At 31.3% G+C, this 24,758-nt stretch overlaps 2 protein-coding genes across 3 annotated transcripts in view; one reads left to right on the top strand and one right to left on the bottom strand.

Annotated features, from left to right (window-relative positions):
* Positions 1 to 23,663, bottom strand: part of LOC115877425 (antichymotrypsin-2-like) — a 33,156-nt gene extending 9,493 nt beyond the window's left edge. Inside the window, exons 1-7 of one of the 2 annotated variants that reach the window (XM_030893579.1) lie at positions 23,484 to 23,663; positions 19,775 to 19,902; positions 4,669 to 4,832; positions 3,918 to 4,074; positions 1,104 to 1,236; positions 842 to 950; positions 420 to 648 (exon numbers count right to left, since the gene is read on the bottom strand). In XM_030893579.1, the coding sequence (XP_030749439.1) occupies positions 420 to 648; positions 842 to 950; positions 1,104 to 1,236; positions 3,918 to 4,074; positions 4,669 to 4,832; positions 19,775 to 19,885 (903 nt within the window). In that variant the 5' untranslated portion in view covers positions 19,886 to 19,902; positions 23,484 to 23,663. The remainder of the gene's footprint in view (positions 1 to 419; positions 649 to 841; positions 951 to 1,103; positions 1,237 to 3,917; positions 4,075 to 4,668; positions 4,833 to 19,774; positions 19,903 to 23,483) is intronic. The other variant, XM_030893580.1, reaches the window with a different exon arrangement.
* On the top strand, positions 6,471 to 19,561 carry LOC115877424 (protein yellow-like). Its single transcript, XM_030893578.1, has 8 exons — positions 6,471 to 6,590; positions 8,926 to 9,167; positions 9,248 to 9,390; positions 9,954 to 10,069; positions 12,227 to 12,420; positions 14,878 to 15,087; positions 15,141 to 15,310; positions 18,898 to 19,561. The coding sequence occupies exons 2-8, from the start codon at positions 8,927 to 8,929 to the stop codon at positions 19,240 to 19,242; spliced, it is 1,419 nt and encodes a 472-aa protein (XP_030749438.1). The 5' UTR covers positions 6,471 to 6,590; position 8,926; the 3' UTR covers positions 19,243 to 19,561.
* Positions 23,664 to 24,758: the final 1,095 nt, after the last annotated feature.

Here is a 24,758-nt window from a genome sequence, read left to right as displayed (position 1 = left end):
TCATCTAATGCTACGGTCGTGAAGAAGAAACTGTGTAAATTCTCATTTGCTTTAGGGAGATATGAAAGTGAATCATGGGAAGGAGTTATGGTGTTCACTAAATTTTAGCCACATTAACAAAGTAAGTGTTTAAATCTTCAGGTGAATTAAAGACTGTGACAGACGAAGAAGTCTTATTCCTTAAGTCATTTACAATAGCCCAAGTCTCCTTAGCGACATTACCGGAAGCCAACTTCCGGTATTTCCATATTGAAAATATTTTTAATCGATAGATTTCGTTGTGAAACTATGATGTGCAAAAAATCTCCGAGCTACATATTGTGGTTCTCTAGAAACTTGTAATGCACGCTCAGCCTGGGACAACCTGTATGTCAAAGGAATATTGAGACACCCTATACATGTAACAATCTTTTACTTACGTTTTCTAAAATTTGATTGAGCTCCAATTTGGTTTCGACCAACCATTTTGGCAGGCTGACTGCAACGCGTTCGTAGTTGTACGGTGGAGGTGTCAACAGTGATTCGATGTTGCTTTCCAGAGCTGTCAGACCTTCAACTTCGTTGGGCAAGACTATGGTCATGGTAACATTTTCGCCGGCATAGGGCAGTTCAAGGAACTTGGCATTGCGTTTTGTACATTCGTAGTATCTGCAAAAAATAGCTTCAGAATGAAATGGATATGGAATGGTTCCTTAATCATAAACATTTTTAATGTATTGTATACACAATACAATAAAATTGTTTATCATACACAGTACACATCCCATACAATTTCTACAATAATTGTATTCATTAGTTTGAAATAGATTTAGTGCCTGAAATGTAATTACCAAAGATTTACCTGAAAGTGTCTTCAACGTGCATCATATCAACTTCTTTGGAGTTAGTCTTAGTGACGAAGAATTTTTCTTTTCTGGTCAGGTAGTCTTCGAAAGGAGTTGACCATTTACCTAAAAAAGACATAAATAAACTAGAGCCACAAAAATCGCAGTTTTTGATAAGGGAAGAAGTATAATGATATTCATTTAACCACGCAGTAGAGACTTTTGCTTTGAAAAGGCATTCAATAACTCAGAAATTCAGAAATCAAAGAAAATGCTTACCTTTAAAATACAATGCGTTCACTAAAACTAGTCTTGTAGCAGCGGATAAAGAGTCTGGATTAATCAAATTCTGGATTTTGTTATTCGTTTGAGATTCTACCCATTTATTGATCGATTCTGCAGCAGCCTGATTCTAAAAAAAATAACATCTAGTACACATTATGTACCCTGTATTGTATAATATTAGATTTTCTAAAAAGTAGGTCACTCAGTATAAAAGTAAAAAATGTAAAAAAAACCCTCATTAATTCTACATAAATTAACAGGCATCTGGCATATTTAAAGTACAGTAGCTAAGTGCGTGATACCACAAGATTTTTTCTCGCTCGTAAATGTATGGACGTGATACTAATTCTTTAAAATCGATCTCTTTTATGTGCTTTTATTATCTATAGATACAGTTACCTATATCAGAAATCAGCATATTACTTACATGAATAAATTTCATTGAAAAATGTTGTCGTATTTAATAATTTTATTACACTGTATTAAACATTATTACTGGGTTATATTTTTTTATTACTTCACGTCATTTATAAAACTGAAATCAAAACATCTCAACATTTACAATAAAGAGTACAAAATGCATTTGGAAGTATAAGAAGAAAATCTGTTCAAAGAGCTAAGTTGAATTATTTTTCAGAATATTTTTTTTTTCACTGCTCAGAACAGGTTTAAAGCTGCCTTATCGGTCCAAGGGGACAAGATAAGGTGCTATTGTTAATCACCTAGAAAGGAACGAACAATGTTAGCAGCATCAAGCAGCACATATTTCTGCATTAGGCGGTAAGTATTTTCAGGTATTCCAATTACTTTTAATTGTTCTTTCAGGTTGACCGGGATAATTCCAATAACTGAAACAATCAAGGGGACTACCTGGACCGATTCCATTTGCCATATATTGTTTATTTCTATTCTCAAATCTTGATACTTTGTTATTTTTTCTGTAAACTTGCTTTGTATATTGTTGTTGTTAGGAATAGAAATGTCAATTAGTAAAACTGTTTTTTAATTTTATTTATAAGCATGATGTCCGGTCTGTTACTTCTAACGGTTTTATTTGTTAAGATTGTTTTATCCCCAGTATATTTTGAAACTATTATTTTCGACTACGGGTGGTGGATGATATTTGTAGTACGGCTCTTGGATTTCTCGGTCAATATTGAATTGTTTGAGGATCCCCAAGTAGATGATTGATGTGACTCTGTTGTGTCTTTCCAGATACTTTGTACTCGCAAGATTACTGCACCCTGATAAAATGTGTTCTATGTTTTCACTTCCAGAATCACATCTACGGCACTTGTCTGATATATTCTCCTTTAGGATGAGTTTCCGGTAGTTGCGTGTTGGAATAACTTGGTCTTGCATAGCCACTATTAATCCCTCGGTTTCTGGGTAGAGATAACCCGATGTTAACCAGTGCAATGATGTCGCCTTTTCAATGTGATGTTGATCTAGCTCATTTGGGTACCGTCCGTGTAACTCCTTGGCTCCCCAAGTAGCTATTTTATTAGTGATTGATGTAGGAGTTGGATAAGCTTCATATTGTTTACTACTGAGGTTCAAGGGGGTGTATTTGACATCAGCTGAAGACACCGTGACGTAAAGGTTGCTGTTCTTGGTATAAAAGTATTCTCTTTCAGAATATTATTATTATAATAAATAATAATAATATTCTGAAAGAGAATACTTTAAATTCTTAAATTTAATACTTTAAATTTTAATAAATAATATTATTATTATAATATTATTTCAGAATATTATTATTATTATTATTATTAAATCGTACACAGAGATTTCAAATTCACAATAAACAAAAATAAAAACAATATCTTTAAATTGCTGACCTGGATATTATTTATTTGAATCTTTCAATTGGCTCGATTTTCCTTCAATGTTAATTAGCGCTGATCAATATTGTTGCGATGAATATAATCAGATTAAATAATTTAAAAAAACAGAGTCGGACTTGGAATTAATTTAAATAGTAATTAAATAGTTTTGTTGTTGTTAAGGTACCCAAAACAAAAAAAGTATAAAGTGTGGCATATCATTGTACTCAGGATCGACTTCTTTCAAAACCTGAAATAAAAAATGCAGGTCCGTATTTAAAAAAATAGGTTGGCCTCTGTATCTCACAAATTATTAGTTAATTTGAAAATGTAACAATATTGAGTCCTAATAAAGTGTCTATGAGAATGTGCAATTAGTTTTTCAATTTTCCAAAAACTAACGACAGGAAAAAGTAAAATTGCTTTTCATAAAAATCCGTATATTTCCAAAAAACTCAGCGATCCTTGAACTTTTTAAAACTTTTTTGATGGCATCTTGGTGAACATCCCAATGCGCAACTTTCCTCCAATTTAACCAACTTCATATCTATTACGGTTTCCGAGATATCAATTCTCATACCTCGAATTTGTAGCACCCTGTATACAGGCATGCAAGAATGGTAAACAGAAAAATATGACATTCGCCGACATATAAATGCATTTAAGTGGACGAAATTGGTTTAATCGCCTTTTATTTAGCTTAAACCAGGAAAAATGTAATTTTGCAATGTAGAATCTTGTTTCGCTTGGCTACGCAAATTATATTTTTTATAAGCAAAAAAATGGTTAAATAAAAATTTTAGTAAATATAATTTATATAATAATGTAGGTAATCGGGTTAGTTTCAAAACTAACCAGCTATTTTGCAAACTAACTAAAAGCGCTGTTATTTTAACTGTGTTTTTTAAACGAATCTAACGCATTTATAGTCAAAATACAAATTTTGAAAGATCTCCTTAGTATACAAACTCTTTATAAATACCTTTGAAAAATCTATGTTCTCCGCTCCAGCTTCAAACACCGATGTTGCCAGTTGTTTGAAACTTTCCAGAATCTCGAAAGCTTCTCCCAAGAACAGTTTATTGGCAGAACTTAACTTCAAATCGTTCGTGTTGGATTTCAGAGTTGGTAAAAATTGTCTGTAAAAAAATTTAATAATAATTAATGGTTATAAAAAAATTGTTATACCGAGTGCGTCTCAAAAGTGGCTCACCCCTATAACATTCTCATTTTTTTCAGATAAAAAAACGAAATTTGGTATGTTAGTATGTATGACATAAATTAGGATTACGTGTGATAGCGTGACATCGCGTGGCATCGCGTCGGGTGTTGGCTAATGGGGTCCCGGCTTAATTGAGATATGATTAAAAATACGAATTGAGTATCTTTTAACAGGCCAAGATATGAAAAACATTAGACGATCAAAACTATTTTTCCAAGGCTCCTTGATTAAAAATTAATGTATCCAGCACATCCATGGCACTCTAGATCGAAACCTCTATACAAGGATTGAAAATACGATTTGCTTTTAAGCGAAAATGTCAAAAGTTGACATATGATATGTCATTCTATTCAGAGTGTACGAATAAAGTAGAAATATACCGATGGTGCCATTTAAAAATCAAAACATGTAGTCATTTCCGGTGAAACAGGAAGTGACAAAAAACAATTGAATACGTCAATCACTGTATATTTTATTATCTGAGAATATTCAATAGAGTAGTAGCTCTTACTTTAATGCTTCTTGTGTCTTCTGTTGCGTACTGGGAAGGTTCAAAGCAGTGGTAAATTCTTCTGCTGTTTTACCCTTGGCCCCGGCTTGAGTCAGTGCCAAAATTATTTCTATAGACAGCGGACTGAATACAAAGTTCGCATCATGGTTATTCTTCAGTACTTCCTGTAAAAAAAATAGATATATAGAGACAGAATATGTACCTAGTGTAACAAAAAAATATAGGATAGAAATGATATGTAGGTATATGCAATTTTGGCTCTGTTATATACAGGGTGGTCCGAACTGTATTCCGGAAACTTCGGCAGCATATTTTACTGATAAAAACAAGTAAAAAAGTTCATATAAATGTATGTCCTAAAATGCTTAGTTTCGGAGATACAGGGTGTAGAAGTTTCATTTTTATTTCGATTTTTTACAAATAATTTCTGAAGTAACGTCAATATTTGGATGAAAATTGGTGTCTTGGAGTTTTTTGACATGAGAAATTTGATTTTGATGTCAATATGACTCCTGTTTGTAGGAGGCGCCACCTTCATGTGTTTTAACTGTTTTGAAGAGTAATAACTTTTTGTCCGTACCTGTATAAAATTACTGAGTGAAAAAATATACATTTACGTGATTTTCTACGTAAAAAATGTCTCTTGGTAAAAATCGCTACGAGCAACCGTTCTCAAGATATTTACAATGGGAATAGTCAATACATGTCATTATTGACTAAAAATAAACATGTTGAGTAGATAGTTATTTGACTGAAATAAGAAATTTGGAAACTTTTTATTTTTTTAAACTAATCATAAATTTTTCGTCGAAAAAATGATGATAAAATAGTTTCTGTTGAACTTTTAGCACAAAAACATTTCAAATTTATGATTTTAGTCTAATAACTAATTAGTCAACATGTTTAATTTATGTCAATGATGACAGGTATTGGTAATTTCGATATCAAATATCTCGAGAACCATTACTTGTAACAATTTTTACCAAGAGTCCTTTTTTACGTAAAAAACGTCGTAAATGTATATTTTTTAACTAGCTAGTTTTATACAGGTACGGACGAAAAGTTAATACTCTTCAAACCAGTTAAAAATACGTGGTGGCGCCCTCTACAAGTAGGAGTCATATTGATATCAAAATCAAACTTTTCTTGTCAAAAAAATCCCAGACACCAATTTTCATCCAAAATATTGACGTTAGTTCAGATATTATTTGAAGAAAATCGAAATAAAAATGAAACTTCTACACCCTGTATCTCCGAAACTAAGCATTTTGGAACATACATTTCTACGAACTTTTTTACTTATTTTTATCTGCAGAATGTGCCGCCGAAGTTTCCGGAATACAGTTCGGACCACCGTGTATATAAAAATGCATAATACAAAATTTCAAGAACAAAGAACAAATATTCATAAATAATTGATATCCTAGTAATAATCTGAAAAAAACTCAGAAGCAAAAAATTTAAATTAATAAAAACGAATGATTTTTCAATTCTTTCTTTGATACTTACCCTACAATAATTGCAAACAAGGTACAAATAATTTAAACAAATTAAGGCATATTTCAATCGGCCAACTCAGAATAATTACCATATATCAATCAAAGAATTCCCGCATTTTATTTAAAACAATTATAACTTTTCTTGGTTGTTCCGTGTTTTTGTCACATTATAATCATAAATAAACCCATTAAAATTTTTAAATAGGTAATATAAGCGTGAATAATTAAATTAGATCAAGCTAATGAATACATAGATACTTTCGATCCTATTAAGGACAAAAGTACTCTCCGTTAAGTGCCATTTTGTATTTTGTTATTAGTGCTTAATGTAAAGCTCCGAGTGGTAGGTGCATTAAGATTTTTTTTAAGTAGTACTATATTATGCATTTGGATTGATGATTTATGATAGTTCTATGACATTGAGTGAGTACTTTTGGTGTATTTTATAAATTTTAAACTGAATTTTAATCCTAGTTATTATTTTTGATAAAAAAATTCAAAATCTTTGCAAACTGTCATAAACTACTATACTACTATATTTTACTTGTCGTGCTAATTTTGTATACGAAATATAATAATAAAAAAATTAAAGAACATAAAGATTATTTAAGAAAGGGCGATTTTTACAAATCTTTGAAAGATTTGTCAGCATTCATGGAACACAAAGCGCAGAGGAAATTTTAACAACGCAAAAATTATTATGAAAGAAGCGATAGCCCCTAAACGAAAAATAAAAGAGGCTTTTTTAATACAGTCTAATAAAAATAAATGTATTGTTCAGGCATCTATAGAGGTTAGTAATGTATGGCTATCGGTTCTTTGATTTTAATAAACATAATATAAGTAAAAATTAAAGACAAATTAAAAATAGTCATACAGAAAGTTTGAGACTTTTTGGTTTTACCTCATTAAGTAATAATAATTGTTATCAGGTAGTAATTGTTAATTTTGAATTTTAACTTGTTATAACAAGCTATATATATATATATATATATATATATATATATATATATATATATATATATATATATATATATATATATATATATATATACAAAGAGGAAGTCTTGACCGATCAATTATAACAAAACTAAGAAGAAAATTCTTGGGGATAGCGGTCTAGAGGCAAAAAAATTAAACAATTTATTACAAACGCCGAGCTTTCGGAAAATATATTTCCTTTTTCAAGGCTAAAACATCACAAAAGTCAACTGAATATAATATAATATTATATAAACTTACGTGTAAAAAGTTTAATTATAAAAATAGAAAAATATATCAATTTCCATATGGAAGAAAGGAACTAAAATTTTGTATAAAAGTTAAAATCTTCTTAAATATTCATGATTTCTGACATTACTAAAAATTATTTTGACATAGAAAGGTAAATTTAATTATTAATAAAAAAACACGTAAAAAACATATAAGGTTAATCACAAGTTACAAATAAAAATAAAGAAAAAATCAAATTTTAAATATTATTTTTATTTTTAATAAAATGGAGTAAGAAAGAATATATATTACTAAGATCCTCAATATCTTTTCTTTTTTTTTATTAATACAATTATCATTAATGTAAATTTCTACCCATTTCAAGAAAAAGTCTTTATCTTTTTTGTTATTTTTTTTTTTTTTTTTATCTTTCTTATATTGGACAAACTTCTACTGTTCTTAAAGAACGTATTAATATACGTATTAGTGATTTTAGATTATGTAAACGTAGTTGTGCATTATCAGAACATGTGATTGATACACTACATAATATTGATTTTAAAAATGCAAAAATTTTGGATACTGAATTTAATACTAATAAAGACTTTTTTCTTGAAATGGTAGAAATTTACATTAATGATAATTGTATTAATAAAAGAAAAGATATTGAGGATCTTAGTAATATATATTCTTTCTTACTCCATTTTATTAAAAATAAAAATAATATTTAAAATTTGATTTTTTCTTTATTTTTATTTGTAACTTGTGATTAACCTTATATGTTTTTTACGTGTTTTTTTATTAATAATTAAATTTACCTTTCTATGTCAAAATAATTTTTAGTAATGTCAGAAATCATGAATATTTAAGAAGATTTTAACTTTTATACAAAATTTTAGTTCCTTTCTTCCATATAGAAATTGATATATTTTTCTATTTTTATAATTAAACTTTTTACACGTAAGTTTATATAATATTATATTATATTCAGTTGACTTTTGTGATGTTTTAGCCTTGAAAAAGGAAATATATTTTCCGAAAGCTCGGCGTTTGTAATAATTGTTTAATTTTTGCCTCTAGACCGCTATCCCCAAGAATTTTCTTTTTAGTATATATATATATATATATATATATATATATATATATATATATATATATATATATATATATATATATATATATATATATATATATATATATATATATATATATATATATATATATAAACAAATTTAACAGAACGTCAACGGTTTTTATAGACGTATCTCTTGAAAAAAAGTTTCTTGAATAGTTGTATTTAGATATTTTAAATAGTTTTTATGTTTGTTCTTTGTGGTTTTTTTTTGCTTCCGACAACGGAAAGAGATATACTTCCCGAAACGTTAAGCATTTTTTTTTGTCCGTTAGGCAAATTTGTTTATTAGTAAATCACTGCTGACAACTAGAATAGGAGTGTTCTCATAGGATTTTTTTAAAGAAATAAAAAAATAAATTAAAATATTTTTAAAAGTATGTTTTTGCAAACCATATTTTTCTTATTTTTCAGAATGTGCTGTAAAATCTACTATATTTTATTTTTAACTGGCATTTGTTTATTTCTTGACGAAGTCTGTGCTCAAAAGCTTCAAAAATATTTCGAATGGAACATTGTAGATTTTGAATACAGAAACGAGAATCTAAGGGTTCAGGACTTTTTGAGCAAGAAATTACAGCTCGAGAACGCTCTACCTGTAGGGATAGAAATTTGGAATGAGAAAATATTCATTACTGTACCTAGATGGAAAGAAGGTAGCTAATATTTACATTATGATTATGAATTAAAAATTATTAATTTTAATTTTTGACTGATCAATTTATTCAATTTTTAGGAATTCCATCCACACTGAACTACGTTCCTATCAATAGTGGACTGAGAAACCCCCCTCTTATATCTTATCCTGATTTAAAATCTAACGAATTGGGCAATTGCGAAGATGGACTATCCACAGTTTACAGAATTCACGTGGATGAAGTAAATATAAAACCAGAAACTTTTTTTTTAATAAAGTAAAAAATATAAAACCAGAAAATTTAAATTCCTTAGTTATACATGGTGTCCCAGAAATAAGTGCAAGTATTTTAACCGGTAGTATAGTTCATCCCGAGAAACACGCCTATGAGGTTTATTTCGCGAAAAAAATCGGAATTTTTTAAAAATATTTTTGGATTTTTTTTTAGTTAAAAAACATAATTTCTTGATAATATGGCAACATAGGTATTAGACATAGGTATTAGATTAAATTTACAAGAAAGATAATCCAGAAAAGATCCAGTGGTTCTCAAAATTTTAGCAAAAAATCATTTTTTTGGAAATTTTCAAAGTAAAATAACTCTGTTATTTTGAACTTATTTGAGAAACGATAAAGAGAAAATATGTTTCTTTTATCGAGATCTACCACCCCTTAAAATACTTGCACTTATTTCTGGGATACCCTGTATTATGTATTCCTAAATGCAAAAAATTATACTATACATTTTAAAATTTTGCAAACAAGTCTTTTTGTTCAAAGTATAATGATATAATATTGCTTGCAGTGTGACCGTCTTTGGGTTTTGGATACTGGTACATTTGGTATAGAAGATACCACCCAAAATGTATGCCCATACGCTTTAAACATTTTTGATTTAAGAACGGACAGAAGAATTCATAGGTAAGAAAAGCTGTACTTTATACCGGGTGGTATATCGTAGTTGGAAACAGAAAAATATTGTTTGCTACCCTGTAGATTTTACAACTAAGGGTGGCTGCAACGACGACGTCCAGTAATCCCGCGGTTAAAACATATCAGCTAGTTTTTATATACAGGGTTGTTCACCACATACGACACGGAGTATTGTAGCTAAACGATTAGATTTTTACAAATTGTAAGTTTTGGGTTCGTTGAAGGATTATTAGAGCTACAATTTAAAAATATTTTTACAAGATACAGAGTGTCCCAACTAAGTAAAAAATATTATAGTTGTATTTTTTTTAAATGGAACTCCCTGTATATTATTCTATTTTTAGATTCTACGATTAAAATAAAGGTAAATTTGATTAAGGTTCATCATACTTAAACCTTACCGTTTTTGAAATATTTTCAATTTTATGAAATTGCAGTAAAAATTTTAAGGCTTCATTTCTCCAAGGGTATCAAAGTTTTTAATACTAAACATTTACTGAAGATTATTTATTGATCAGATATTGTGTTGCAATAATAGAAATTTCACTACCTTATACAGAGTGTCCAAAATTTTATATTAAATAATTACTAGCTTTAACTAGCAATAACTTGTTTAATTTAAATGGAACACCCTGTATATTTTACGTGAATCATATGCACAATTTAATTGTCTATCAAATTTTATTATACCATTTTTTACCTATCTCTGCAACTTTTCGTAAAAAATGCATTTTCTTATAATTTAGACCTCATTTATCACTATACCCATGGAATATTGACATTTCAGATTTTTTTAAAGCAACATATATGTAAAAAATATACAGGTGGTAAATATTGCAAGCCCATTGGTATACAAAAAAACTATTTAAATTGTATACCAGTTAAATATACCACCATTATTTCCGACCAAAAATTAGTTAATTACATACTTTTAAATTATTTTAATTAATAAAGTATTCTAAATAAATATGGATTTGGCTCAGAAATCAATATAATAATAAGTTATGGAAATGAACGTCCCTGTTTTTATAAATAAGCATTCGTCAAAAAATGAAATAAAAAATTTATAAGGTGTTACTTTTTCCCACACTGTCTAATACACACACAAAATTTAGTTTTTTAGTATTTGGAGCAATTATTATTAATCAACGTAAACAGTCAATTAATGTAGTTTGAATACTGGGATCATATTAACTGGTCCTCTTTAACAAAAAATATTTAAACAGTTTTTTTTTAATTTTTTAATGAAATAAGCGAACTATATCGACAATATTAGTATCTGTACTATTTGAAAATTTGTTACATCTTTAAAAATAATCTAAAATGTCAATATTCCATGGGTATATTGATAAATGAGGTCTAAATTATAAGAAAATGCATTTTCTACGAAAACTTAAAGACATGGGTAAAAAATGGTAAAATACAATTTGATAGACAATTACATTGTGCATCTGATTCACGTAAAATATATAGGGTGTTCCAGTTAAATTAAACAACTTATTGTCGGTTAAAGCTAGGAATTGTTTAATATAAATTTTTGGACACTCTGTTTAAGATAGAAAAATTTTTATTATTGCAACACAATATCTGATCAATAAATAATTTTCAGTAAATATTTAATATTAAAAATTTTGATACCCTTGGAGAATTGAAGCCTTAAAATTTTTACTGCATTTTCATAAAATTGAACATATTTCAAAAACGGTAAAATTTAAGTGTGATAAACCTTAATCGAATTTACCTTTATTTTAATGGTAGAATCCAAATATAGAATAATATACAGGGTGTTCCATTTAAAAAAATACAACTATAATATTTTTTACTTATTTGGGACACTCTGTATCTTGTGAAAATATTTTTAAATTGTAGCTCTAATAGTCCTCCAACGAACCCAAAACTTACAATTTGTAAAAATCTAATCGTTTAGCTACAATACTCCGTGTCGTATGTGGTGAACAACCCTGTATAACTATCAAATCTGTGATCAAAAAGTTTATGATCAAGTTGGGTATGAAGATGAATGTTGAAAGTTAAAACTTATACTAATGCAATTTCCAACAATAGTTATTTATTGTATAAGTTTGTAGTATAGATGAGTATAAGTAAAGATATAAGTTATTGTAAAGATATTTACTTATTTTCCAGATACGTTTTCCGTACTGAAGATACCAACAGCAGAACGTTTATAGCCAATATCGCAGTAGATTTGGGGAAAAATTGTGACGATGCCTACGCTTATTTCAGCGATGAACTAGGATACGGACTTATAGTTTACTCGCTCAAACAAGACACTAGCTGGAGATTTGAGCACAGTTTCTTTATGCCAGATCCGCTCAAAGGTAAGCATGTATATTTTAAATTAATGTAGTTTTTGAACCATAGGAATCTTCGAGAAATATGTAGAAAAGCTATCGAAATTTTCTAAAAAAAAGTCTATTAATTAAACACCCCTTATCGCCACACTTCCAAACCTTAAACAGGAAGACAAGGTATAAGAAAGAAATATAAATTTAGGAGACTACTAAACGGCGTGGCCGGCGTCAGCGATGGTTATAAAATGAAGATCGCTGTCAATTTATATGTAAAATTATATGAGGAATGTCATCGATGTTCATTCTCAAGCCAACTGGACGCTGTTTTTTTTTTTCGATCGTACGATATCAAGTTTAAGGCCAAAATACCGATTCATTTTCCTAGATAATCTCTTTTAATTAATTATTTACTTAGAATGGTTAATTGATACCATATCGTTTTTGCTCGCATATTTATGCATAATAAAATCGACAGCAACGTTAATATATTCCAGTAATGGATTAGAACTAAAGATAATTTCAATATATTTATATTTTAAGTGACCCATTAAAAGATAATATATGTTATTAATTTTACAAAAAAAAAACTAATAATATTGTTTTATAAATATTTAAATTTTACTGGTATAGATTAAAGAAACAGCATAAATCCAAAATAATGCATATGGAATAAACAGATTTGTTGTCAAGAATTTAGAAAAGTTTTGAGGCATACACAGACCGAAAAAATCTAGGGATATCATTTTATTAAAGTTAAAAATACATGTTTTGAATAAACAACCACATATTTGTAGGCCGATTCTTTCTACTTCGATTGAAACGAAGTAGTCACACTAGTTATTTCTAAATTTTGGATATTTGCAGAAGTGTTTGTGCATTTTTTGTCAAATGTATAAAAAGCACCTAGCATCAATTGTTCGAATTTAACCTGTACTGGCTATGTTTTTTATGATAACTGGCCAGAATTCATTCAAATAACTCTGTTTAGTATTAAACTACATTATGGAGCGTAGACATCTTAACAGAGACGAAATGCTAAGGGCCATGGGTATGCTCGAAGCTGGAATGCGCCAAATCAACGTAGCTAGAGCATTAAATACAAGGCAAGGTGTAATATCGCGATTAAGTGCACGCTACCGTGAAAGTGGTGATGTTGCAGAAAGGCACACAGGGCGACATCGCATTACTACCCCTCAGGAAGATCATTTTTTACAATTAAATGATCGACGCCGACCGACTCTTACAGCACCAGAGCTTAGTTTAATTCTCCAGGAAACACATAATGTAACCGTTAGTCCTGACACTGTTCACAATAGATTAAGAGAGGTCAACTTAAGAAGTAGACGCCCCTGGAGAGCTCAACCCTTAACGAGAGGAAATCGAGAAGTACGATATTTGTGGGCTCAAGATCATGTTCAGTGGTCGAATGAACAATGGGCCAATGTTCTCTTCACGGATGAGTCACGCTTTGGAATTCATCCGGATTCGAAAAGACTTAGGGTATGGAGAGAACCGGGAAATCTTATTCGGTTAGATCATGTTCAGGAAGTGCACCCTTATCAAGGTGGAACAGTTATGGTCTTGGGAGGAGTCCAGTTAGGCCGAAAAACCGATCTCGTTTTTCTTGAAAGGTTTCTAACAGGAATCACATATCGTGATTTAATTCTTGAGCCTGTCGTGTTACCATATGTCAATGATTTTGGGAGAAACTTCATTCTCATGCATGACAATGCACGGCCTCATACAGCCAGAGTGGTAAATGAGTTTATCAATGCTCATCAATTAAACATCTTACCCTGGCCGGCACAATTTCCTGATCTCAACCCCATCGAGCACGTATGCGACGCGGTCCAAAGAAGAATTTTGAGAATGGGTATGCCTCGTGAAACTCGTAGGGATCTGGTTCGGGCCGTGAATGCAGCGTGGCAGGCTGTACCTCAAGAAGAGATCGACAACCTGATCAGAAGCATGGAGAGACGATGTAGGGCTGTAATGTAGGCCTTTTAAAGGTGACCAATGTTCAATATTAATTTTGTCTCACCCTGTATAACTTTTTCGATCAAGTTTTAATTAGATTTAAAGTACAATAGTTAATTTAACTACATAATATTAGGCTATACCGGATAAATTCCAATTTAGGTAGCGTTTATTGTAATTTAAAAATTGTTCTTTATTTCTAGAAAATGTTAAATATGTCAAAAACCTTACATTTTAGTCATATACTTCTCTTATAAAACTCACCTTTATTTTTCTCCCAGAATCCGAAAATCAATTAATATATAGGGTGTTCCATTACAAAAAACACAACTTTGATATGTAACTTTTATTAGGGGCACCGTGTAGAACTCTCTATATTTTTAAAAAGTGCTCTGAATTAACCTACATAGGCTCAAAAAATTTCATTTCAATACAAACTGCCGTTCTCCTTGGAGCCTCCGCCAGCGTATACTATTTTTAATTTTAATTATTTATTTGGCCTTTTAGGTGATTTTAACATCGATGGACTCAATTTCCAATGGGGTCAAGAAGGTATCTTCGGTCTAAGTTTAACCCCACGTCAAGCCAACGGTAATAGAGTATTACTTTTCAGTCCGCTGGCTAGTAATAGAGAATTTGCCGTGTCTACCGACATATTGAAAAACTCCTCTAAAGTATCAGATAGCTACAAAGATTTCTATGCTCTGGAGGAAAGAGGTAAGACGAGATAATATACAGTGTGTTGTTGAAAACTGGAATATATTGTACAGGGAAAGATACACATACGACGTCGCGTGTTGTTAGTAAGGATGGGATACAGTTCTTCAACTTAATAGACCAGAATAGCATTGGATGCTGGGATATTAGAAAACCGTATAGTCCAGAAAATATTGCTGTCATTGAACGTAACGAGGAACTAATATTTCCGGCAGATATTAAAGTAAGTTTATTAACAGATAATTTTATTTCTTATTGAATTTAGTATATTTTGTCCCTTTTTAAAACGACACAAATGTTGCATTCCCAAGCAGCATTTGGACGTCGGGACAACGTTGTTTCACGCGACCAAACGTCGGGGCGCAACGTCGGCACAACCTCGTGCCAACCCTAGTCTGCACTAGTTTGGAGAATCATTTTTGGGTCGAAACGACGTTGGATACCGACGTTGGCTAGAAGCCTAATTTAGTACAAACTGCAACGTTGTTTAAAATCCTAATTCACAGAAATACAAAACTAATATGGCGTCTAAGTCGCGTTTTATATTAAATTGGGATAATTATAGTAAAAATATTATTTTTACGATTTAGTTAGAGACATATGTCAGATGGCAGTGAAGGAAAACAAAAGAAAAGTATTTAAGTGTGGAGGATGTTTGAAGATCATAATTAGTGAAACGCTTTAACCGACTCTGTAACTCGATACCCAAGGCAAAAAAGTTAAACGCCAACAACTTTATTGATAAATGTATTGTTTCTACTTTGAAAAATACTAATGGGCCTTAAAATTAAAGAAGTTTTAAAAATTTTCTTGAATTTTTTTTTAGTAAAATGAAAATAATTTATTCGCAGTCGAAAAAATTGTTTCCGCGTGTTTTTTAGGGTCAAATATTTCAAGTTAATGGATTCAAAAAGCAGGAATTGCTATTTTAGGAACGAAATATTTTCTTATTTAACAACATGGCGGTTTTCACTTTGTTGTTTTGGAGATTAAGATGGAGTAGTTCGAGTAGTCGCATACTGGACTAATAAAGTCGCAGTTCGGCCTTAACAGGTAGTATACTAGTCGCAAGATTGCCTAATTTAGTCATCCTAGAATCTAGCTTGTGCCGCCCTCTATAATCTAAATAAACGAGGGAGTGGATAAACTATCGGTAATATATGTCGATATATATTTAAATTTAGTTTTTTATGTACCTTTCTTATGTCCCATTTTAATTAAGTTTTTTTTATAAAAACAAAAACAGCACTGAACTGTCTGACTGAACAGAACAATGAAGTGAAAATTTAAGATTTAAGGTTATGGTTCAATACAGTTGCATAAAGGTAGTGACTCGACGTCCTACCAACGTAAGAATAAGGAAATCTAAACAACGTTGAATTAGTAAAACAGACGACGTTTGCATAACGTTGGAATAGGTCCTGAAACTGACGTTGGAAAACTCTATATTGTCCAACGTTGTAACTACGTTGTCCGAATCACCTAAAGATCACTTAAGCAAAAAAGGTTACAAGACAACGTTTATTCGACGTCGCAGAAGCTTCTACTTTGCTGTAGTACTAGTCCAACGTCGGCACAACGATATAAAAACGTTTAAATTTATTTTAATACCCAAGGTAGGGAGCTAACTATTATTTGTAACTAATCCAACGTTGTGTTTAGTAAACATGTGTTCGCAAGTCGTGAAAATGCTACCTGGGTTTATTAATTTTTCCGGTATATTTGTATTAACGATGCTCGTAGGAACTTTATTTGTTGCCAGGTTACTATTGTATTAAATGACCTGTTCATCAATTGACGGTTGTTGTCAATCGAGTTCAGTTTTTTTGTCAAAAAAACGCCTTTCGCACGAATTCGGCATATGTTCGAGTACGTTTCCATTAAAATGGGAATATTAAAAAAAACTGAAGAAGCACGACAAGCGTTGCTTCCACTCAAAAGTAAGTACATTTATAAAGGAAAAGGAATATAAAAAATACCTACAGTGGCTAGGACAGAAAAATATTGTAGCAGGGGATGTCGATAAAACTGTTCTGGCATATTTTAAAAAAAATGGTCCGAAAAAAAAATACTTGAATAAAAGCAGCAGTCATACAAAAGAAAACATTGATTCTAGTAGTGTTGCCAACTATCCATCTGTGGAATCTTCACAGATAGGACTATAAATCAAAATAATTCGATTTTGTCTAACAATAGACTATGAGGTCTTTATCTATATAAGCTATAAAACTTTTGTCAAAAATTGAACTTCACGAGTAGGGAAATTTCCCACCAGTTGGCCTCACTGGTTTCTAGTAATGGAAATAATTTTCATTTTATATATTACTCAAAATCTCTATTGTAATTCATGGTTATTACCTATAGATACCAAGAGACCAAGCCTTCTCTCGCACCTATACAAGCTCTTCACTAGGATTATCAACAACCGACTGTCTACGAAACTAGATTCCTATCAGCCAATACAACAGGCAGGCTTTCGAAAAGGTTTTAGTACCATCGATCATCTACAAAAAATTAAAACAGTCATTTAAAATACAACTGAATACAATATACCGCTACGTTTGGCCTTTGTAGACTACTAAAAAGCCTTTGACAGCATCGAAACTTGGTCATTACTAACTGTAATGGAGGACGCGAGAATTGATTCCAGATATTATTCCATTATTAAAAATATCTATGATAGTGCAACCTTCCAAGTTAAATTAGATGATGACCTCAAAACAGAAAAATACCACTCGGCAAGGGCGTGAGACAAGGAGATACCATCTCTCCCAAGTTATTTACACTGGCACGGGAAAATGTCTTCAATAAGTTAGAATGGGAAAATAGAGGTCTAAACATCGATGGGGTACACCTTAGCCATCTTAGGTTCGAAGACGATATTGTCTTGCTGAGCACCGACATTCAAGAACTGAACACCATGCTAAAAGAACTAAATGACCAATTCCAGAAAATTGGCCTTAAAATGAACTTGAAGAAGACCAAGATAATGAACAACAATATCCATAACATTACCATAGACAACGTTATTATTGAAAACGTAGACCATTATATATATTTAGGTCATAAAATCAAGCTGGGTAAGGAGAACCAAAATACGGAGATCAAACGCAGGATCCATTTGGCATGGCTAGCATTTGAAAATATGAGCGATATTTTCAAGGATAAAAAGGTGCCCATCAACCTAAAGAAAAAGGCTTACGACAGCTGCATTCTACCTGTGCTTACTGTGGTAGCACAAAGAGCCATGGAAAGAATCATTTTGGGAGTCACCATTAGGAAAAAAAACGGGACACCCACATACGTCAAAAAATAAAATTAACAGATGTTGTTAAAAGAGTGCGAAGTGGCAATGGATAGGACATGTGGCAAGACAGGATCCAGACCGATGGCCCCAAAAAGTCATCCTATGGAGACCTAGGGAAACAACAAGAAGTGTGGGCCGACCAAAAATGAGATGGGTCGATGACGTCAGGGCAGTGGCGGGAAGACAATGGGTAAGATTGGCTAGAGATCGCGAAGCGTGGGAAAACCTAGAACAGGCCTATATCCAACACTGGATGGAACCAGGCTGAGAAAGCAGAAGAAGAAGAAGACCTATAAAAAGTAGAGGGACTTATGCCATCTTAATAAATAATAATGCCCCAATAATGCTTATAACTCTATTTATGGTTTAATCAACAAGATATAAGCTTATTATATTAATTCAGGAAGAAATAAAGAGTTCTACTCCATTCATTGATCTTTTAATTTTGATACTAAGCTATAACAACGGTATTTTTTAACAACCAATTAATTTGTTGATTTTAGGTTGACAGAAACAACTACTTATGGGTGATATCGGACAGAATGCCCAAATTCCTCATCACATCACTGAACTACAGCGAACCCAACTACAGACTGTTTTTCGCACCGGTAGATGAACTGATTAAAGGAACTGTATGCGATCCTAACTACCAAACACCGGATTTCAACAACAATTTCAATGAAGAACAGTACATCACTACGATGAGCGGATTAATTTTCGGGCAAAATGGAAACCCTATTGGACAGAGTAAGAGCAAGCCAAATGAACAGGAATTTGATAATTTTGGCGACTATACTTTTGGTTCTAAATTGCCTAGTGAAGAACTACGTAATTCTTACTTAGATTGATATTTCTGTTAGTATAATAAAATTTTCAAAGTAACATTGTACCGTATGATCGAAAAAAAAACCGCGTCATCAATGGCTATGAAATCATTTTATATGTAAAATTATATGGGAACTGTCAACGATCGTCATTTCCAAGCCAACTGGATGTCGATTTTTTTTCGATCGTGCGGTATAAATGATTTCGTTAAGTTTGATTACTACCAATGTTGTAATTCTGAATTATTGACCTGTTATTGTAAATCTGTAATTATTGATCTGTATTTTCTCAATTTAAGATATACTTGTAATGTTATACATGAGGTTATTTTTAATTAATATAAATAAAATTTGGTTTGGAAATATTGTGCTTTGTTATTTTATTTCATTATACAGATACAGGGTGAGTCAACGATATATTAAAGCCCGTTATCTCATTTGTTTCAATTGTGAATGATCGTAAACTCATAAGTATAAAGTATAATTGAAACAACTAATTTATTTTACTCATTAATTGGTTCTGAATGAGGCTTTAGAATTAAAAACTTCAACTTACGCTGTACAGTCTGGCTGTGAACAAACGATTGCCAGCTGCAAACTCTTCCAAAGCTGTATCTGCAGTTACTGCGGCAACGAATGCTGCCAAGATTAAACTAATCCACTTCATTTCTTTTCTCTAGGTATCTGTAAAGAAAAAAATATGTGATTTAAAAAGGTATACCAAACTGTTCACGTCTGTTCTGAGTTGTTTTTAACGATTCTTTAAAGTTTACACTGTGTGTCCCTCAGTAAAATTTAACTTTACCTACTATTCAATACTGGGTGAGTCTTAAATAAATGCAAATATTTTCAGGGCTGGTAGATCTCGATAAAAGAAACATATTTTCTCTTTACCGTTTTTCAAAGTCCAAAATAATCGAGTTATTTTATTTTAAAAATTTCAAAAAAAAAATGATTTTTTGCTTAAATTTTGAGAACCACAGGATCTTTTCTGGGTTTTTTTGCTTGTAAATTTAACCTACTATCTATCTTGCCATACAATCAAGAAATAATGTTTTCTAACTAAAAAGTAAAAAAAATCCAAAAAGTGTATCAAAAAATTCCAATTTTTTTCGCGAAAAAAACTCATAATCGTGTTTCTGGGGTCGAAATACTACCCCTAAAATATTTGCACTTATTTAAGACTCACCCTGTATATGAATAGGGTGTTTGAGACATTGAGCAACATTGATTATCTTCCAAAATATTGATTAAAATAGGCACACGTGCTTGTCCTATGCGATAGAAAAAAAAACGGCGTCAAAGACGAGTAGGAAATGACAATCGATAATAATTTGTTAAAATAAATGCAAATATTTTAGGGGTAAAATATTTGCACTTATTTAAGATTCGCCCTGTATATTAACGACAAAAATTGAAAAACAATGCAGTATTATGTTAAATAGAGGTCCCAAGATTCCAGCACCCTCAAATTTCACCCACACTGTATATACAAGTGTTCTTTGGGAATATTCTATACTAACTAATAATATTGTTAATTTTTCATCAATGATTTCTGATAAAATTTAAAAATTAGTATTTTAAAAATTGGTTTTAAATAATATTGTTGCGGACCAAACTATACGCCCGCTCCCAGATGACCTTAACATCGCATTAAAGACAAAATAGACACCGTAATGATTCATTCGAACGTTCGAGAAGAATCGAGTTCCACTGGAATGGAGATACGAGAACATTCGAAACCTCTATGCACCTAACGATCTATGGACTATTCGAGAAATCTTTAGCTGTGGGTATAAAAGCCGGCGGCTGCGGCCTGAAGAGGACAGAAATAAATAGACGAGTACCTTTGAATAAGAAGACTAAGGAAGGAGCATAATGCTATCCATGTATTCATGCATGGTGGGCGGAAAAGCCACCATAAAAGCTCTCTAGGGTGGGGATCCTTGACAGTTCTGTTTGACGATTCATTTGACACATTTGAATTTGATTTGAAATTTTGTGGATTTGTCAGTCTTTACGGAGCTTATTTTATGTTATTTATTATTTATTCTACTAGTGATAGTTCTATAAAGGTAGTAAATCTAGATGGAAATTGTGGCAGAACTTAAATTAACAGTGACACTATCGCGATTTATCGAAAAGACTCTAAAATAGTTGGTTGTGTAGCGTGCGGTAGATCTCGGCAAAAAATTGAGTGAAATAATGGAACAACTTTTCGCTAGTAAGTGACTATATAATATACATACGTGTAGTAAACCGATCATTTATGAAATTCACTTAAATTAACTAAATTATATATTTTTCTTGCATTTTAGCTTTTATTTATTACTTGTCAAAGATTAGATGTCAAAGAATTTAGATACGTTAATTTGACTTACCTGCTTCAGTAGCGTATCGGATGTTTGTGTTAATAAATACTTATTATAACTTATCTATTTTTATTAGAATTATACATTTTTATAACAATTTTAATAACTACCAACATTTATTCACAACGTAAAATAAAACAACAAATTATTGAGTCTACCCCACGTCTACCCTACATCATAGTTTTACATTTTTTAAATAAAATTAGAACGACACTGATAAACCGGAATTTGAGTCGGCCATATTTGAGGCCCATCGCGGTGTACCTAAGATTTTTGATATGCTCCTTCCTTAAGTCTTCTTATTCAAAGACGAGTACAGTAATTGTCGCGCTAAATTCAAAATAAATTTTTTCTAGATAAATAGTCTTTTAATCGTTATTGTTTTTGTTAATTAGTGTTAAATAAAATGTGTTTAAATAAATTGTGACTTTCTATTCACACGGAACCGACGAAAAACGTAACAATATTCTAAGTATCGTATATTTTTGTCCTTATTTATGACTGAAAAGATTCCTGTAGGTTGTTATTCCTTTTCGAGTCACCCTGTACAATCATAACACCGCTTCGTTGGCGTGAATAACCTCCAATGTTAAAAAAATCAAATTTATAACTCTAAAAACAGATATAACACCAGTTTATGACGGCTAAACAAATCATGAATATTAATATTTAACAATAAAACGAAATTTTATTTTTTGAGGATAATTTATTTAAAAGTCGTTAATGTGCCAGGATTTTTTATCGTCTTTTTCGTGTATTTTTTCGAAAAAAAAACGGTTGAGATTAAAAAATATTAACATATGAAAATATAAATTAACATATGAATTTGAAAAACAAATAAAATTATAATTGTTACTAATACTTAGGTAATTGGGTTTTATATTTAAGTTTAGGTAGGTATATGGTATATAAATTTTTTATTTTTTCAGATAAAAAAAAAAGATTTGGTATGTTAGTATATGACATTAATTAGTATTGATTGACGTATTCAATTTTTTTGGTCACTTCCTGCTCCACCGGAAATAACGACAATTTTTGATTTTTAAGTGCCAACCGCGGTATTTTTTACTTTATTCGATAGAAAACGACGCCCTGAATAGAATGACATATCGTACGTCAACTTTTGACATTTTCGCATATGGTTTATTTGAAATTGTAACATGCGGTTCATCACTACAATTTGACTTGAACTACCAAGTGTGTGGTACCAAATTATTCGTAAAAAATAATTTTTCCAAATATGCCAATAAGCCACCCCTTGTTCCATTTGAAAAAAAAATAGATATGATTAAAAATATGATTTGGGCATCTTAACCGGCCAGGACAAAACACGATTTTTCCAAGACTCCTTGATTAAAAATTAGTGTTTTTAACATAGCCATGGCACACTAGATTGAAATTTAAATTACGATTTTTTTAACAAAAATGTCAAAAGTTGACATATGATAAGTTATTCTATTCAGAGTGTCATTTTCTATCGAATAAAGCATAAATATAAGTGACCTAAAACAGGAAGTGACCAAAAACGAATGAATACGTCAATCAATCCTAATTTATGTCATATACTAACATACCAAATCTCGTTTTTTATCTGAAAAAATAAAAAAGTTGTAGGGGGTGAGCCACTTTTGAAACGCACCCGGTATATAGTCTGAAGGCTTAAACACACTATAGGTAACACAGGTTTTTCTACTCTCGATAGATCAGTCACTAACAAGCAATTATACTTATTAGAAAACATTAGTATAAATGTGATAAATTACTTCAATTTGTCTAAACAATATAACACTTTTAAAAACAATAGTATTTAACGTTTTAAAAACGAATTTTAGCAAAGAGTGCAAACCGGTAAAATCTCAACATAACTAAAACAAAATAAACGTGTATTTTTACCTTAAATATAGAAAAATAATATGTTCGTACTATATAGGGAATGAAGGCTTGAACACACTAACACAGGTTTTTCTATTTGACAGATCAGTCACTTGCAATTATATTAAAAATACCTTAAGTTCTTAGTAAAATATACAAACTAAAATCACTCGCACATGCATACAAACTTATACTGATGCCGGTCGGTGACAATGAACAATAAAAATAAAAATAAAACCCACGGAGAGATGGGAAAACCCACAACACACCAGGCAGCCGTTGAAATTGCAGAACGAGTTTACATTATACATTATTAAATTGTTATAAACAGATCTTTATTATTTATTAAATCAATAAAAAATTATCCTAAACAAATTTGGTCTCTTATGATAAATCTACTTTTGTTTTAAATTTTAGAACAGAATTCTAATTAATGCAGACTATCGAAATTTACGAGATTTACTTCTACGAAAAGTAGAGTAAGTCCTACTCTGAGTAAAAGCGCACCAAGGGATAAAGGGTAATGAAAAAGCAAACGATCTAGTTATTGAAAAGGAGCGAACACTCCACTAACTGGACCAGAACCGTTCTGCTTTCTAAGTGAAAATCAACTTAAAGCGGAACTCAAGAACCTGGAAGACTCCGTAACCTGGAATGGCAATTGGGAATCCTCAGTGGTTTGAGACGCTCATCACTAAGTGCACCCAGACGACAATCGTCCGTACCATAAACTTTGGTACTACTGATATCGGAGATGGAGAACTAACCTCTGTAAAACCGTCTCAGATACTGGCTTTTGTTAAAGCCCTGCGACTGTATGCTGAGTTATAACTCAATAAAGGGGGAAACAATAGATCTGTAAGGTTGCGATGATTAACTTCCTCCTTCCCACACCATTCTACATTTACATTTTAATTCTACAGGCTAGATTATGAGCCGATGATTATGATTTGTACGAGGGGTGTCTCACTATTGGAATAACATGTAAATTTTCTTGACGGTCCTTGGCAGTCATTGGCAGTCTTACAGCAGTCGCCTATAATAATTACATGGCAGTCATCTTCTTCGCAGTCATTGGCTTGAAAGTAAAATGATATTTTGGCAGTACATGTACATTTTTTACCCAAGTGAGACACCCCTCGGATATGTACAGTGTGTCCCATTTTGGTTGAAATCATAGGGTATCTCCGTTATTAGTGAAGATAGAAGGGTGCGGTTTGCACAAACCTGTCCCACTTTTTCGTCAAACGGAAGATGCTGCAAACAAAATTTTCATAGCCCTCTTCATTTCTGAGC

The sequence above is a fragment of the Sitophilus oryzae genome, unplaced genomic scaffold, assembly GCF_002938485.1.
Source record: "Sitophilus oryzae breed Bouriz unplaced genomic scaffold, Soryzae_2.0 scaffold_147_pilon_pilon, whole genome shotgun sequence".
Taxonomy (NCBI): domain Eukaryota; kingdom Metazoa; phylum Arthropoda; class Insecta; order Coleoptera; family Curculionidae; genus Sitophilus; species Sitophilus oryzae.
Note: the sequence above shows the minus strand (reverse complement) of the source record. Positions and strands in the feature narration are given on the sequence as shown.